The 11954-nt window shown below is 50.3% G+C and overlaps 5 protein-coding genes across 5 annotated transcripts; 3 read left to right on the forward strand and 2 right to left on the reverse strand.

Moving 5' to 3' along the window:
- Positions 1 to 858: 858 nt before the first annotated feature.
- Positions 859 to 3477, forward strand: VTN77DRAFT_3884 (uncharacterized protein; the record flags this gene model as incomplete). The annotated part of the gene is made up of 1 exon (XM_069419881.1): positions 859 to 3477. The coding sequence occupies one exon, from the start codon at positions 859 to 861 to the stop codon at positions 3475 to 3477; it is 2619 nt and encodes an 872-aa protein (XP_069278002.1).
- A 2432-nt stretch (positions 3478 to 5909) lies between these two features.
- On the forward strand, positions 5910 to 6435 carry VTN77DRAFT_3885 (uncharacterized protein; the record flags this gene model as incomplete). Its single annotated transcript, XM_069419882.1, has 2 exons — positions 5910 to 6188; positions 6277 to 6435. 2 exons carry the CDS (start codon positions 5910 to 5912, stop codon positions 6433 to 6435), a joined length of 438 nt encoding a protein of 145 aa, XP_069278003.1.
- A 416-nt stretch (positions 6436 to 6851) lies between these two features.
- VTN77DRAFT_3886 (uncharacterized protein) lies at positions 6852 to 7695 on the reverse strand (the record flags this gene model as incomplete). The annotated part of the gene is made up of 3 exons (XM_069419883.1): positions 6852 to 6950; positions 7017 to 7184; positions 7336 to 7695. The coding sequence occupies 3 exons, from the start codon at positions 7693 to 7695 to the stop codon at positions 6852 to 6854; spliced, it is 627 nt and encodes a 208-aa protein (XP_069278004.1).
- Positions 7696 to 8062: 367 nt separating this feature from the next.
- VTN77DRAFT_3887 (uncharacterized protein) lies at positions 8063 to 8947 on the forward strand (the record flags this gene model as incomplete). The annotated part of the gene is made up of 3 exons (XM_069419884.1): positions 8063 to 8131; positions 8191 to 8595; positions 8660 to 8947. The coding sequence occupies 3 exons, from the start codon at positions 8063 to 8065 to the stop codon at positions 8945 to 8947; spliced, it is 762 nt and encodes a 253-aa protein (XP_069278005.1).
- Positions 8948 to 9446: 499 nt separating this feature from the next.
- Positions 9447 to 10846, reverse strand: VTN77DRAFT_3888 (uncharacterized protein; the record flags this gene model as incomplete). The annotated part of the gene is made up of 3 exons (XM_069419885.1): positions 9447 to 9813; positions 9895 to 10314; positions 10374 to 10846. 3 exons carry the CDS (start codon positions 10844 to 10846, stop codon positions 9447 to 9449), a joined length of 1260 nt encoding a protein of 419 aa, XP_069278006.1.
- Between the last annotated feature and the right edge of the window lie 1108 nt (positions 10847 to 11954).

The following is an 11954-nucleotide window of genomic DNA, read 5'->3' on the forward strand; positions in this document are numbered from 1 at the left end:
ATAATGAAAACCGCGAAAATGAAGGGATCGGGGGCCTATCCGACCTCCGGGATAGGACTCGCGGGAGAAGAGAGAGAAAAAAAAATCCCCCATGCCGCCGGTAACTTAATTATGGGGGTGGCCCTATTAGCCTTCATTATTTCCCTCTCTGTGTAGCCAAGCCGGGCCTGTGCGCTGTATGCGGTTGTGCGAGTGTAAGAGACGTCACTTCGTTGCAGTTCAGGGGGGAGGAAGCGCCGGCCTCTGTTCTCTGTTTTATTTCAGTCAATTGCAAAGGGGAATGATACATATGGTCAGGCCAGGTCAACAACCTGTGTCTTGCAAGACTTTTCTTTTTTGTGCTCCTGGCTGTCGCTGTCGCTGTCGCGTGCTCCTGCAATATTAATCTAGATTTAATTTAATTTATCGATGCCAATTTTAGACTAAGGGGGCAAGACCGCGGCGCATCACAAGGTTCGGGAATCGGCAGAGCATTTCTGGTTGAAGGCGAAGTGGCGCAGCGTTGTCATTGCAATAATTTTATTCCCTTCACTTCAATTTTGACTGCATTTCTTGGACTCGTGTCAGGTGAACTGAGTTGTCGCGTGTCAATTTGGGTGGGAACAGACAGTGAATTTCTCCCTTTAACTCTTTACTGCGCCGTTGTTTCTTGCAAGTCGCCGGCAATCTTCTTCAATTCACGCAACCATATGGATGAGCATCTGGCACCGCATGGTTGTGATGACTGAAAATTGAAAGACGCACATGTGACAGTTAATGCGCACTGGGTGACTGCATCTGTGAAGCTGTCTCTGTTGCGGGTCAACCCTCCATGTGCGACGAACTTTATCGCTCAACCTCGACTTCTTCTAACACATCATGACCACCACCGTGGAGCCTCCATCAGCCACTCCAGGCTCTGAATCGGCGGCGCCTCCTCAGCAGCCACCTAAGTTCTCTCGTTATCGATCTGTTAGACAGGCTGCAAAAGCACAGCTGCGCACAGAGGCCTCACCCTCCTTGCCCGCTCCTGCTCCGCCTAACACGTCGCAGAAGGATGATGTCGCAGCAAAGCCAAAAAATGAAACGATTGCAAGAAGTACGTCGAGATATCGACGCGCAAGGCCAGCTGCAACTGCAACTGCAACTGCAACTACTCCTGCCCCTGTGCCAAGTGTACCTCCAGTTCCTAAGCAGCAGATGTCGCCCCCAGCGGTGGATTATACGCCACAAGCTGACGCGCAAGAGAAGAAGCTGAGCCGAGAGTTCAAACAAGATCTTGTTCCTGAAAAGAACGCGACAAACAAAGTGCAGTCAAGACAGGTGGAGGATGACGACGAGAGTGAGTTGTCACCTGAAGAGAAAGAGAGGCTGCGGAGAGAAGCCATGGAACAGTTGACCATGGCGGAAAGACAACCAGCACGTGCTCGGGATTCTTCCAGGTCACGAGTGCCTCAGGGTCATCGTCAGAAGACCCCAGTGAAGAGACGTGAAGAGAGACAACCTGCACAGGAAACCTCAGAATCAAAACGCCACTCGTGGAAAGAGAAACTAGGCTTGCGCCCCAAGACTGCTGCAGAGGGACGTCAGCCTGACACTACAAGAAAGGATCCCTCCAGGGCGAAAAATATCGAGCCTGGTGGCAGAGGGATTGTCCCAGGCATCGATGCCCCTATCTCTGCAGTCAATTCTGGCGAGAGAAGAGTTTTGGTGAAATGCAATTCATCATCCATCAGCCTGCCCGTGACTCCCACCACACGCGCCAAAGACATCATCTTCTCGGCGCTGAATTGCCTGTCAGAGCCCGATGTCGACCCTAAGACGGCAATTCTCCTTGAGTCGTTTTCTCAGCTCGGCCTCGAGCGACCATTGCGAAGATATGAGCACATACGAGACGTCTTGAACTCATGGGCTACAGATACCCAGAACTTCTTGGTCATTACACCTTTACCTTTTGACGGTGCAGGCGAGAAACTAGAAGTCCAGGCCGCCCCTCGCGAGCAGCCAAAGGAGGCTACATTCAGCCTGTACCACTCGCAGAAGCCTGGAAAATGGGATAAACGTTATGTTACCCTACGTTCGGACGGTCAGGTCGTCGTATCCAAGAAGCCTGATGGCAAAGAGTCGACCAATATCTGTCATCTGTCGGACTTTGACATCTACTCCCCCACACAGCGCCAATTGAAGAAGCTCAAGCCGCCGAAGAAGCAGTGCTTCGCAGTCAAGAGTCAACAGAAGTCGTCTATGTTCCTCTCCACCGAGAACTTTGTGCATTTCTTCGCCACCAATGATGCGGACCTAGCCCAGAGCTTGTACGATGCTGTCCACAGTTGGCGAAGCTGGTATTTGGTCAGTGTTCTGGGGGAAGGCCAGAAGCAAAAAGACGTTTCTAACATAACCCCTGGAGACCTTTCTCGTTCGGCTTCACGCCATAGGCGAAATAGTTCCACAGACTCGACGCCGTACCAGTTGGGGTCATTCGAGCCGCTAGTCGATCTTGGTTCAGTTGGACGGAATGAAGACACGTCTGCGGCGTCAGCTAATAAGAATGCCGGCGAGGCGCCCGCTTCGAGTTCGCAAGAGATATATCTTCGCAAAAAGTTGACTCGTGGCCATGCACCTCCTCCTTCATCATTTCCGATGTCGCTTGCTGTCGACACGGACGATGCGCATGCAGAAGTTGGCAAAAGCGCTTCTCCGGAAGATGACGACGCGACGTTTTCCCCAACAGGGCTTCTAGGCCGGACCTACAGTCTGCGAAAGGAGGCTCAACGCAAGAGAGAAGCAGAGCTGGCGAGAGAAAATGCAGAGGGACCTTTTATTTCTGGAGGACTGCTAAAGAACTTGGGCTCATCCATCTCTCCGTCTTCGTCGCACAACAATCTCGGCGATCCTTCGAGCCGCCAACCCAGTCGATCAAATACGATGCGCTCAACTCACGATCCGGAATTCGCGCGATCCAACTCCAACCGTGACAAACAAAAGCCGCTTGTGGACCTGACGCCCGTCTTCCGAGAACCTCCACAACATTCCCGCAAGGGACACGGGGTCAAGGTCTCGCCGGGCGTCCCTCTCGTCGAGGCAGCGACCGGACCTGAGATTTCTCCCGGAGCGATTGCCATCCCGCCTGCGACTACTTGGAGACGGCCAGAACCACAGTCTAGGCCCACAACATCCAAAGAGACCTCATCCGCATCCGTCTCTGCTCGCCGTCGCGCGAACTCGACCCGCAGCCAGCACCAAGCTCCGCAGACTACTACTACTACTACCAATCTGGTCAGTGAGTTGAGCTCTCCTGTGAGTCCTGACAATCCATTCACCCCTAGCAGCCTTCTGGCCCTCTCGACGCAACAAACGGCTGCATCATACTCGGCCACGGGGACTGGCCGTGGGGTTGCCACGGGTGACCGCCACGCTGGCAGACCGTTGCTCGATATGACGCCCAAAAGCCAGTTTGCGGAAGGTAGTCTGCTGCGTAGTTTGGAGAGGGGGTTGTAGCGGGTCAGATAGAAAATGAAGTATTCGGGAGATCAGCTTGATACGTGCTTACTATCCGAGCTCCTTTTCCCTTTGGGATTCTCCGGTCGTCATCGCGTCTTTCGCGCCACGACGAAACTTTCTTTTTTCTTCGTCCTGTCGACAACTTTCCCTTTTCGACATCGGATCCTTTCTTTGAGCGGTACGCTGCGTCTCTTATGGATTTGGATTTCTACGGTCGACATCGCGACCCGTTCGTTATCCTCTTTCCGTCTTCATTGTATCAGCGAGTTCCCTTTCCTGATCAGACACCTTTGAGCAGGAAGCTAGCTCTTCATCATGATCTCCCTATGCCCTTCCCATCCCCTTTTCCTTTTTTTTTCTTCCTTCTCCTTCTCCCGAATTGAACGTGAGCTCTCATTGCTTACTTTCTTTTCAATTCTTTCGATTATTATTTTTATTCCTTTTTCGGCTTGTCGTACAGTACAGTGCAGTACAGTACAGTACAGTACATTGTTTTTTGTTCCTTTCCCCTTTCCCTTTTCATACAGGAGTCAGTCAGGACGAGCATTTCTTTTATTTCCCTTTTTTTTAAGAGACAATACCCCCAGGGATGGAAATTTGTTTTGCTTTTTGTCTTGTTTTGTCTTTGGTCTTTGGTCATATTATGAATGAGTTCACGGCCTCCGCTATGCAATGCAATGCACTCTGCGCCTGCTTGCATCTTATGTCTTGTACACTACTATTATTACGTGGGTGGAAAAGAGAAAGAAATAAAGAAAAAAAAACTAGAAAAAAAATTCAAAATAGGAGAAAATAGGTGAGAGGAAAGAAGAGAAGATAGGTTCAATTTAGATTGATTCGATTCGATTCAAACCCCGAACCATGCTCCGTCTGTCTGGCGTTTTTCATTCCGTGTTAAGAACAACGTAAGAATAGGTAGGTAGACGGGAGCAGACAGCTAATGGTGGAGAATTAATTAATTGCCCATCTTTGGCCAGTGCTGTCCTCGGCAATAATAATACTCCTTCGCTTCTAATTCCTGCCTCTGGCTAGTTTTGCAGCTGATGCAGCAGTGGAGTAATAATATAACACTGTGACACAATAGTCCTGCCATGAAGCTATTGTATACAACAAGTTCTTCTTTCTTGCTATTCTAGATCGCTTGATCTTGTTGCGAATATCAACTGCTCTCCTAGGGAATAGTGGATCGATAAGGTCAGATAGCGAGAGGAGTCTTGAGAAAGAAAGATTTTTCTGCGTGAGAAATAGTGTAGGTTGATGTTTGGGATATATCGAGTGTCTGAAGTGCCCAATATTATCGATCACGATCTTAGAGATTCCACCTTCGCCATTGATCGTATTGCGAGGGAGAGCTTTATCGGTTGATCATCCCGACTTTTGTCTGGGGTCCGATGATCTCTTGCCGGTGTTATACACCCGTAAGCCAGTACCTTAAGCCACATTCTGTCTGATCTTTGCTAACCCGCTCATCATAATTCTGAATTTTAATAAATGGAATTAGGAATCAATGTCTCACCAGCTGCTTTCATCAGATGCGTTCTTGCATCTTCGCAATTGCTGGAGGATCTGTTAGGGATTCATCCACAGGTTTCCGCCGTTGACAAAGGATTTAAATAAACCGACAAGCAGGATGGCCGTCGGCCGTAATGGTGCCCAAACAATGTCGGGCAAGCACTCTTCTGTAGAATCAAGACTGTCGAACCTTCAAAGACTCATCTCCTTCAAGTCCGATTTAGCCCATGATTGGGAACATTGCTGCAGATCCATTTGTGGAGCTCCATTGTAGAAGGCATAGAACCTGTTGTCTTTGTGGCCTGGACATGGCTGCCATAAGGTCCCGAGTCCTTTCACCAAAGTTCGGAGGTTGATCTGATGCTGATGGATTGGGAATGAGCATCGAACTGGGCAAGCGGAGGTGATCTCTGGATGTATGGAAGGTACTGCCAACCAGTGTAGGTTAAATCGTTTTCAAATCCGTTTCTGGAGTCAGGATGATGCTTTTTTTTTTCTCTTCGTCTTTCCTTGATGATTAATGCTTGTTGTTGGAGAAAGGAAAGGAGAGGAGAGGAAATGTGATAACATAATTTCCTCGTGCCGCGGAGTAAGGAGAGTCAATGTCGACAAAGGAAAGAGCAATGACGTCGGCTGAATAAATGGATCCTCTTCCCCACCATGGATGGCTGGAGATAAAAGTCAATTGATTGACAAAACACCCACTTCTGTCGCATTGTTGCATGCTACCCTTGACTTTTAAACTTCTTGCCTTGGAGATTATTTCTATTCTCATCCTAGCTGCTCTCCTTCCGAACTTATTGACTTCCTTATCGATCGGTCAGCTTCCGACGCTGATCAAAAATCTAAATCACCCCGCTACAACTACAACTCCTCCTCCTCCTCCTCCTCCTTCAACTCCAACTCCAACAACGACAATGACCTCCTGGTTCCAAAAACAATTCACCCTCCCTCCCCGCTCGCGCGGCTCCTACCTGGTGACGGACTACATCGTGTCCGAACTGCCCGAGATCCGCAACTACAAGGTCGGCCTGCTGCACCTGTTCATCCAGCACACGAGCTGTGCGCTGTCGCTGAACGAGAACTGGGACGAGGATGTGCGCGAGGACATGAGCGATGCGCTGGACCGCATTGCGCCCGTGGATCGGAAGGGGAATTTGTATCGGCATAGTGCGGAGGGGGAGGATGATATGCCTGTACGTTAACTTTCCCCTGTATACAATATTAGATTGCTTTTTCTCTCGTTCTTCTTGTTTAGTCTTTGCTGATTATTGTTCTTTTCAGGCACATATCAAGTCCTCCCTCATCGGCGCCTCCGTCACTATCCCCATTACCAACGGCCGTCTGGCCACGGGCACCTGGCAGGGAATCTGGTACCTCGAGTTCCGCGCCAGCAAGCACACGAGGAAAGTGGTTGCCACGATCCAAGGCGAGAAGATGTGACTAGACGTGAATAAAGTGCTGCTGCAGCAGCACAAAGATCATGATCATGAGCATAAGTTATAATACGTACGGTTGATAGAATAGTTCCATTTCGGTCCTCTCTCTATTATTTTCTTTCGCGGTTGGTATAGTACAATCGCGGATCGATCAGTTGCTCCATTGGACGAGCTACGGAGAGATGATGAAGTTGTTAAATCTAAGCCGTCGCCGCCCTCTATCTTTGATTTTGTGACTTCTCTTCGGATAAAATGTACATACAAATATAGGACCATCCGAAGGGGATACATAAACCAAAGGGGAAAAAAATAAAAAAAAGAGGTGAAACAAAAAAGAAAAAGAGGTCGTCAACGCCAGACAAAGGAAAATCAGAGGTCAATGCCACGATTGATATATGCTATTCGAGTACAGTACTCTTCTCATTTAGTCTCGGTCACCCCGGCGGCGTCGCCAGTAGGCTCGAGTGGGTAGGTCGTCGATGGCAAAGACTCAAGGTACTTGCGGTGCTGCTCGTGAGCCTATGGTCGCCGTTAGCCAGTAATACTTTAAATAAATAGGACACAATTTTAAAGGCAGAAACTTACATATGGAAGGCCACAGTATGTGCAAGGGATAATCTGAGGCTTGTCGACGTTGATAAAGATCCTGGGGTGGCCCAATGGACCACCACCTCCATCACACACAGCAACTCTCTCCTTCTGCCACCGCACGGGTTGCTTGTGAATCAGCTCGATAGCAGCGTAGGGTTGAGGCTGTTTTAACATTGTTAGCCATCTGTCACTTCAACAGAGCTTAAAAGTAAATATCTTGCTGAATCGCCAGCTGCTACAGCACTGCGCCTCTTCTCTTCAACCAACACCTTCTTCTTTCTCTCCTCCCGGCCAATTGAACGGGAATACTAACCTGCAGCTCCATAATCGTCTGCTCAAAGCGAGGGCCCGTCATAGCCAGCTCCCTCGGCTGCTGGCCCTTGGCCCAAGTCGTCGCACGGTTCGGGGCCTGGAGTATGCGATTGCGCTCGCCCACCTCGGGCGCCTCCTGGAGGGGCGCACCCCGAGCACCCATCGAGTCGGTGGGAACAGCATTGGTACCGGAGACGTTGGGCACAGGCTTCTTCGGCGTGGGGTCGTTGGCGGCGACGGGATTCTCGCTCCAGCGAGGGGCGCTCACGAAATAACTGGCCCGCGACGACGCCACCAGGCGCGAAGAAGACCGCGCCGCCGACAGGGCGGTGATTCGACTCCTGGCGGAGGAGAGCATCATGGTCGAGAAGCAGCGTGTGCTGGTCTTAAGACCACGAAGACGGCGATGATGCTGTGATGAAGTTGAACGGCGGATCGGATGGAGAGGCTAGGTAACGTGAGTGTTTGGCTCGTCGGCGGGTTCGGGCGGCCGTCGAGCCAATCGGCTGGCTGGCTTTGGCTTTCCCGCGTCTTTGCGGCGAAATCCTGTCCGCCTTCCAAAATCTATCAAAATGAACTCACAGAGGTACGACGACAGAAACAGCTCAGCGTGACAGCGAAAAGACCGGCAATTCGAATCAAGCCGGATCAGATCATTGACGGGTCTTGAAGCCCTAGATGATAGCTCTCCAGAGCGCTCAAGCTATCTTTCAGCAAGGATTCACACAATGTCCGGCGCGTCGACGTCGGGCGCGAAGCCGGCGAAGACCATGTCTTCCCGGCTTCTGACGATGAAGGTATATACACAGTTAACAGATTTTTTTTAATGAGGTTTTTCATGCTGATATATCTCTAGTTTATGCAACGTGCTGCCGCAGCCGCAGCCGCAAACACGCCTCAATCACCCTCAGTAGAAGACCCAGACACGCCATCTCCCAAGCGGCCACGGTTGTCCGCGACCAGCAGTCCAGCGACCCCTTCACAGCCCTCCTCGGACCTGCAAGCGATATCGGCTGCTATTGCGGCGGAGGAACAGAAACGGGCCGAGGCGATTGCGCGTCAGGCTGCTGAAGCAGGTGAAACGGAATGGGTGCTTGATTTTCCCGGCAGTAGTATTACTCCTGCTAGTCCTTATGGGGCAGAGACTGTATTGTCAGCATATCCTGGACAGCCGCTGGTTGTGGCTGCGGGATCTTTGGACGCAGAGGATGGGGACATGTACGGGGGACGAAGGAGCTATGGAAACTTCAAAAGGAAGAAGGTTGGTTTCTGATAAGCTTTCTTCTTTTCTTTTTTCTTTCTTGCTCTAACGAGTGATACTCCAGAAGCAACACGCAGACGACGATACCACCTCCGACTCCGACTCCGAAGATGACGATGACGAGGACGAGGAGGACGACGACCTCAGCGAAAGCGACATAGACTCGATTATCCGAAAAGCCAAGGCCAAAGCCGAAAAGAAGAAAGTGAAGAAGAACAAAAAGGAGAAAACAAAGGAGCCGCCGAAGGAAATCCGTCTCTCAAAACTCAAGAGTATATCTGGCACCGGCGGAGGCGGTGGTCATAAGCATAAACATGGAGGAGGCAAAAAGGGCCTGAAGAGATCTCGATGATGTTTTTATACCCAGAAATTTTATGGGCGATGGTCATGCTTACGCTGTTTACTGGCTGACATAACGTCTGTACATACTTCGTTTTTTCAAAGCGACATTATTGTTTTCAGATGTCCCTTTACAACTTCGAGATTAATATAATTGATCGCAGAAATTGGTGCATGCACACCAACTGTCCTGCCGTTCGTCATCTCACTCTCTCTTTCATTAACATCGATTCGAAGGGAGAAAGAGGAATATCCATGCTCAGCCATCATATTTCATTCCGTCAAGTTCCCAACACTCGTTCCGATAGTTTATCGGCATAATAGCATACAGTAGTAACAAGGGAACAACAAAGAAGTACGGAGTATAATCTATCGTTAATATATGAGACCCCAACCCAACCCATCATGCATACAGCCAATTCTCATCACGTAGGATAATTCATAAAATACCGTAAAAGGGAAAAAAAAAGCTCTCCTTATCAGGAGCAGGATCCAAACCAGACTAGACTAGGTTATCCACGCACATGGGTATGCAACCCATACGTTTCCGTGTCACCGTCGCCGTCGCGAAAGACGTCAGAGTCATTATCTGTGAATTTGTCACGATATGATGCAGCTTTATTGTTTTGGTTATATGGCCTTTTTCCTGATGAAGTGTCCTCGTCGTTGTCGTCATCCCCTTCAACGACAATGTCGATGTTATCTTCGTCGAAATCCATGTGCCCCTCCTCGTCGCGGGCTAGTGTCGTCGCAGCGACGTTGGCCTCTGGATCATCGGAGAAGGCACGGTGAGAACGGTGCGCAGCGTGGTCGTCATGTAGTGATTGCCGAATGCCAGCGCGCTCCTCGGCCTCGAGCTGCTTGGCGCGAGCTAGGGTTCTATAAAGGTGATGTGTCAACAATTCGAAACAGAAGATGGAAGAGACATTGAAATGTTGCGGTCAGGTTAGGTCAACTGACCTTCGATATATATAAATGCCAGTGCCAATGCCAATGGAGATGGAAACGATAATGCTGATGATGTTGACCGCTTTGGAGCCCGCGCTCATCTCCCCGCCGCTCTCCGACAACACACGCAGCCGACTCCCAATGAAAGCCGGGACAAGCAACTTCGGGGATATAATCACCGTCGCCAAGCCATACCGCAGCGGATGGACGGTAGGAAAAGTAGAAATTGCGCCGTTGCAGATAGAATACGGCAAGGGACAGAGCCGAATCATACACAGCAGTTTGAGGCCGTCGTACTTGAGCGTCAACGCCAGGGCGGCAAACCGCTTGTCATGCTCCATCAACCGGTGGACGAACTTGGAGAGGACCGTTCGCGAGACAACGAAGGCGCAGGTCGAGCCCACCACGGTAGCAGTCGCATAAACAAGCCATCTGCAAGAAAATAATCAGATCGATGGACACTTCTCCCATTGCATGGAAACTTCACGCACCCTTTCCAAAATCCAAAAACAAATCCTATGACCGTCCCAAGTGTCGACCAGCCCACCAACGGAGGAAACGACACCGTGAAGACGCCCATCCACAGGAGAATGTAAGCCAGCGGAGCATCCTCCCACTTCTCTGCCACAGGTCCCAGCCAGACGAAGACTTGACCAGTAAAGGCCATGAATCCTAGACCCAGTGTAATGCTGAAAATAAAAGCCGATACCGCCAATACCTTCTGCCAAAGGGTCATCTTTTCCCAGCGCTTCCTTAAGCTGCGCCAGGACGACTGTGCCTGGTTAATGATTCGGTCCCGGAAAGTGGCTGCCTCTCGGGCAGAGATGGGGAGGGAGCCTCGTCTGCCAACGGGAGACTGACTCCATGGTGGACGGATACTGGCAAACAATGGTGTATCCGACTCTTCGGGCGAGGAGACAGGAAGAGACAAGGCTCGCGCGGTGGATTCGTAATCCGCAGGCATCGCAAGAAGCCAGAGACGAAGAGCCCGACGATGGGCTTGAGAAGAGGAAGAGATGAATCAATTAGATTCTAGGGCTCGACAACATTTGTCAGAAAGTCTCAGAGCGTAGGTTTCCCACCGAGGGCCGGTTGCTTGCCCTCGTGAACACGGCGGGACATGGAGTGTTGTGGCTGTGAAGGAGGAGCAGTGTGCGCAAGCAGCAGCCAAAAATGGGAAACAGTCAACTTAATCCCTGCAGTGTATTCACACAGACTGGAATTTCAATATGAATAGCGGCAGCAACACAATAGGCTAAGGAGACTTTCGTGAGTAAGCAAAAGTCATGGTGATAGCAGAATCACAGACTTCAGCGCAGATGTCGCGGGTCTGTCACTGCATAGTTCCGTCCTGTAACTTTGGCGGTTTGAAGGCTACATTGCCCGTAAATTACAGGTATTGCCCATAGCACAAAGACAAGAGTCGCAGTCCAACACGTCATTTGGGTGTTCTCCTATCAACGACTGAACAGTCATCCAACCCTCCATTTTTTCTTGTCCCTATTGCTAAATGATGCCCTGGATGCTCTGCTGGCAGCAGCGTGCTCCGTCGTCACAAAAGCTTGGCTAGGATGTCTTTCCAGGCCTGGAACAGGCGATCTGCTTGCAAAGAGGGACCGACGCACCGCCACGTCTGCATGCTGGTGCCATCTGGCCCAAGATCAGCTCCCCACATCGTCTCCCCAGGCATAGAATATCTCCGGTTATGTCCATACACACCATGCAGGGACGTCAGATCATTCTTCAGGACATGAGGATGGAAGAGCAGAGGATTTGAGTCCATCATAGAAGACGACGACAAGAATTAAGTCGATTGAACTGTATGAAATCTCCATAATAGTTCTGAGAATAATGATGCATCATTGTTTGGGCCATCGCGGCAGAACCAAAGGCGGACCGCCCGCCTGAACCTGAAGGGAAAGACCGTAGGAACGTAATTATTTAATGTTGTTAGTTATCGAGTTAGTTATCAGCCCGTAATAACCATAGCCAACAACCCGCGTCTCTCTCTCTGGCCTTCTGCCAACACCCCTCCCCTCATCCTACGTGCTGTCAGTCATCCAGATTCTCGC

The sequence above is a fragment of the Rasamsonia byssochlamydoides genome (assembly GCF_041956645.1).
Source record: "Rasamsonia byssochlamydoides strain NRRL 3658 unplaced genomic scaffold VTN77scaffold_28, whole genome shotgun sequence".
NCBI lineage: Eukaryota > Fungi > Ascomycota > Eurotiomycetes > Eurotiales > Trichocomaceae > Rasamsonia > Rasamsonia byssochlamydoides.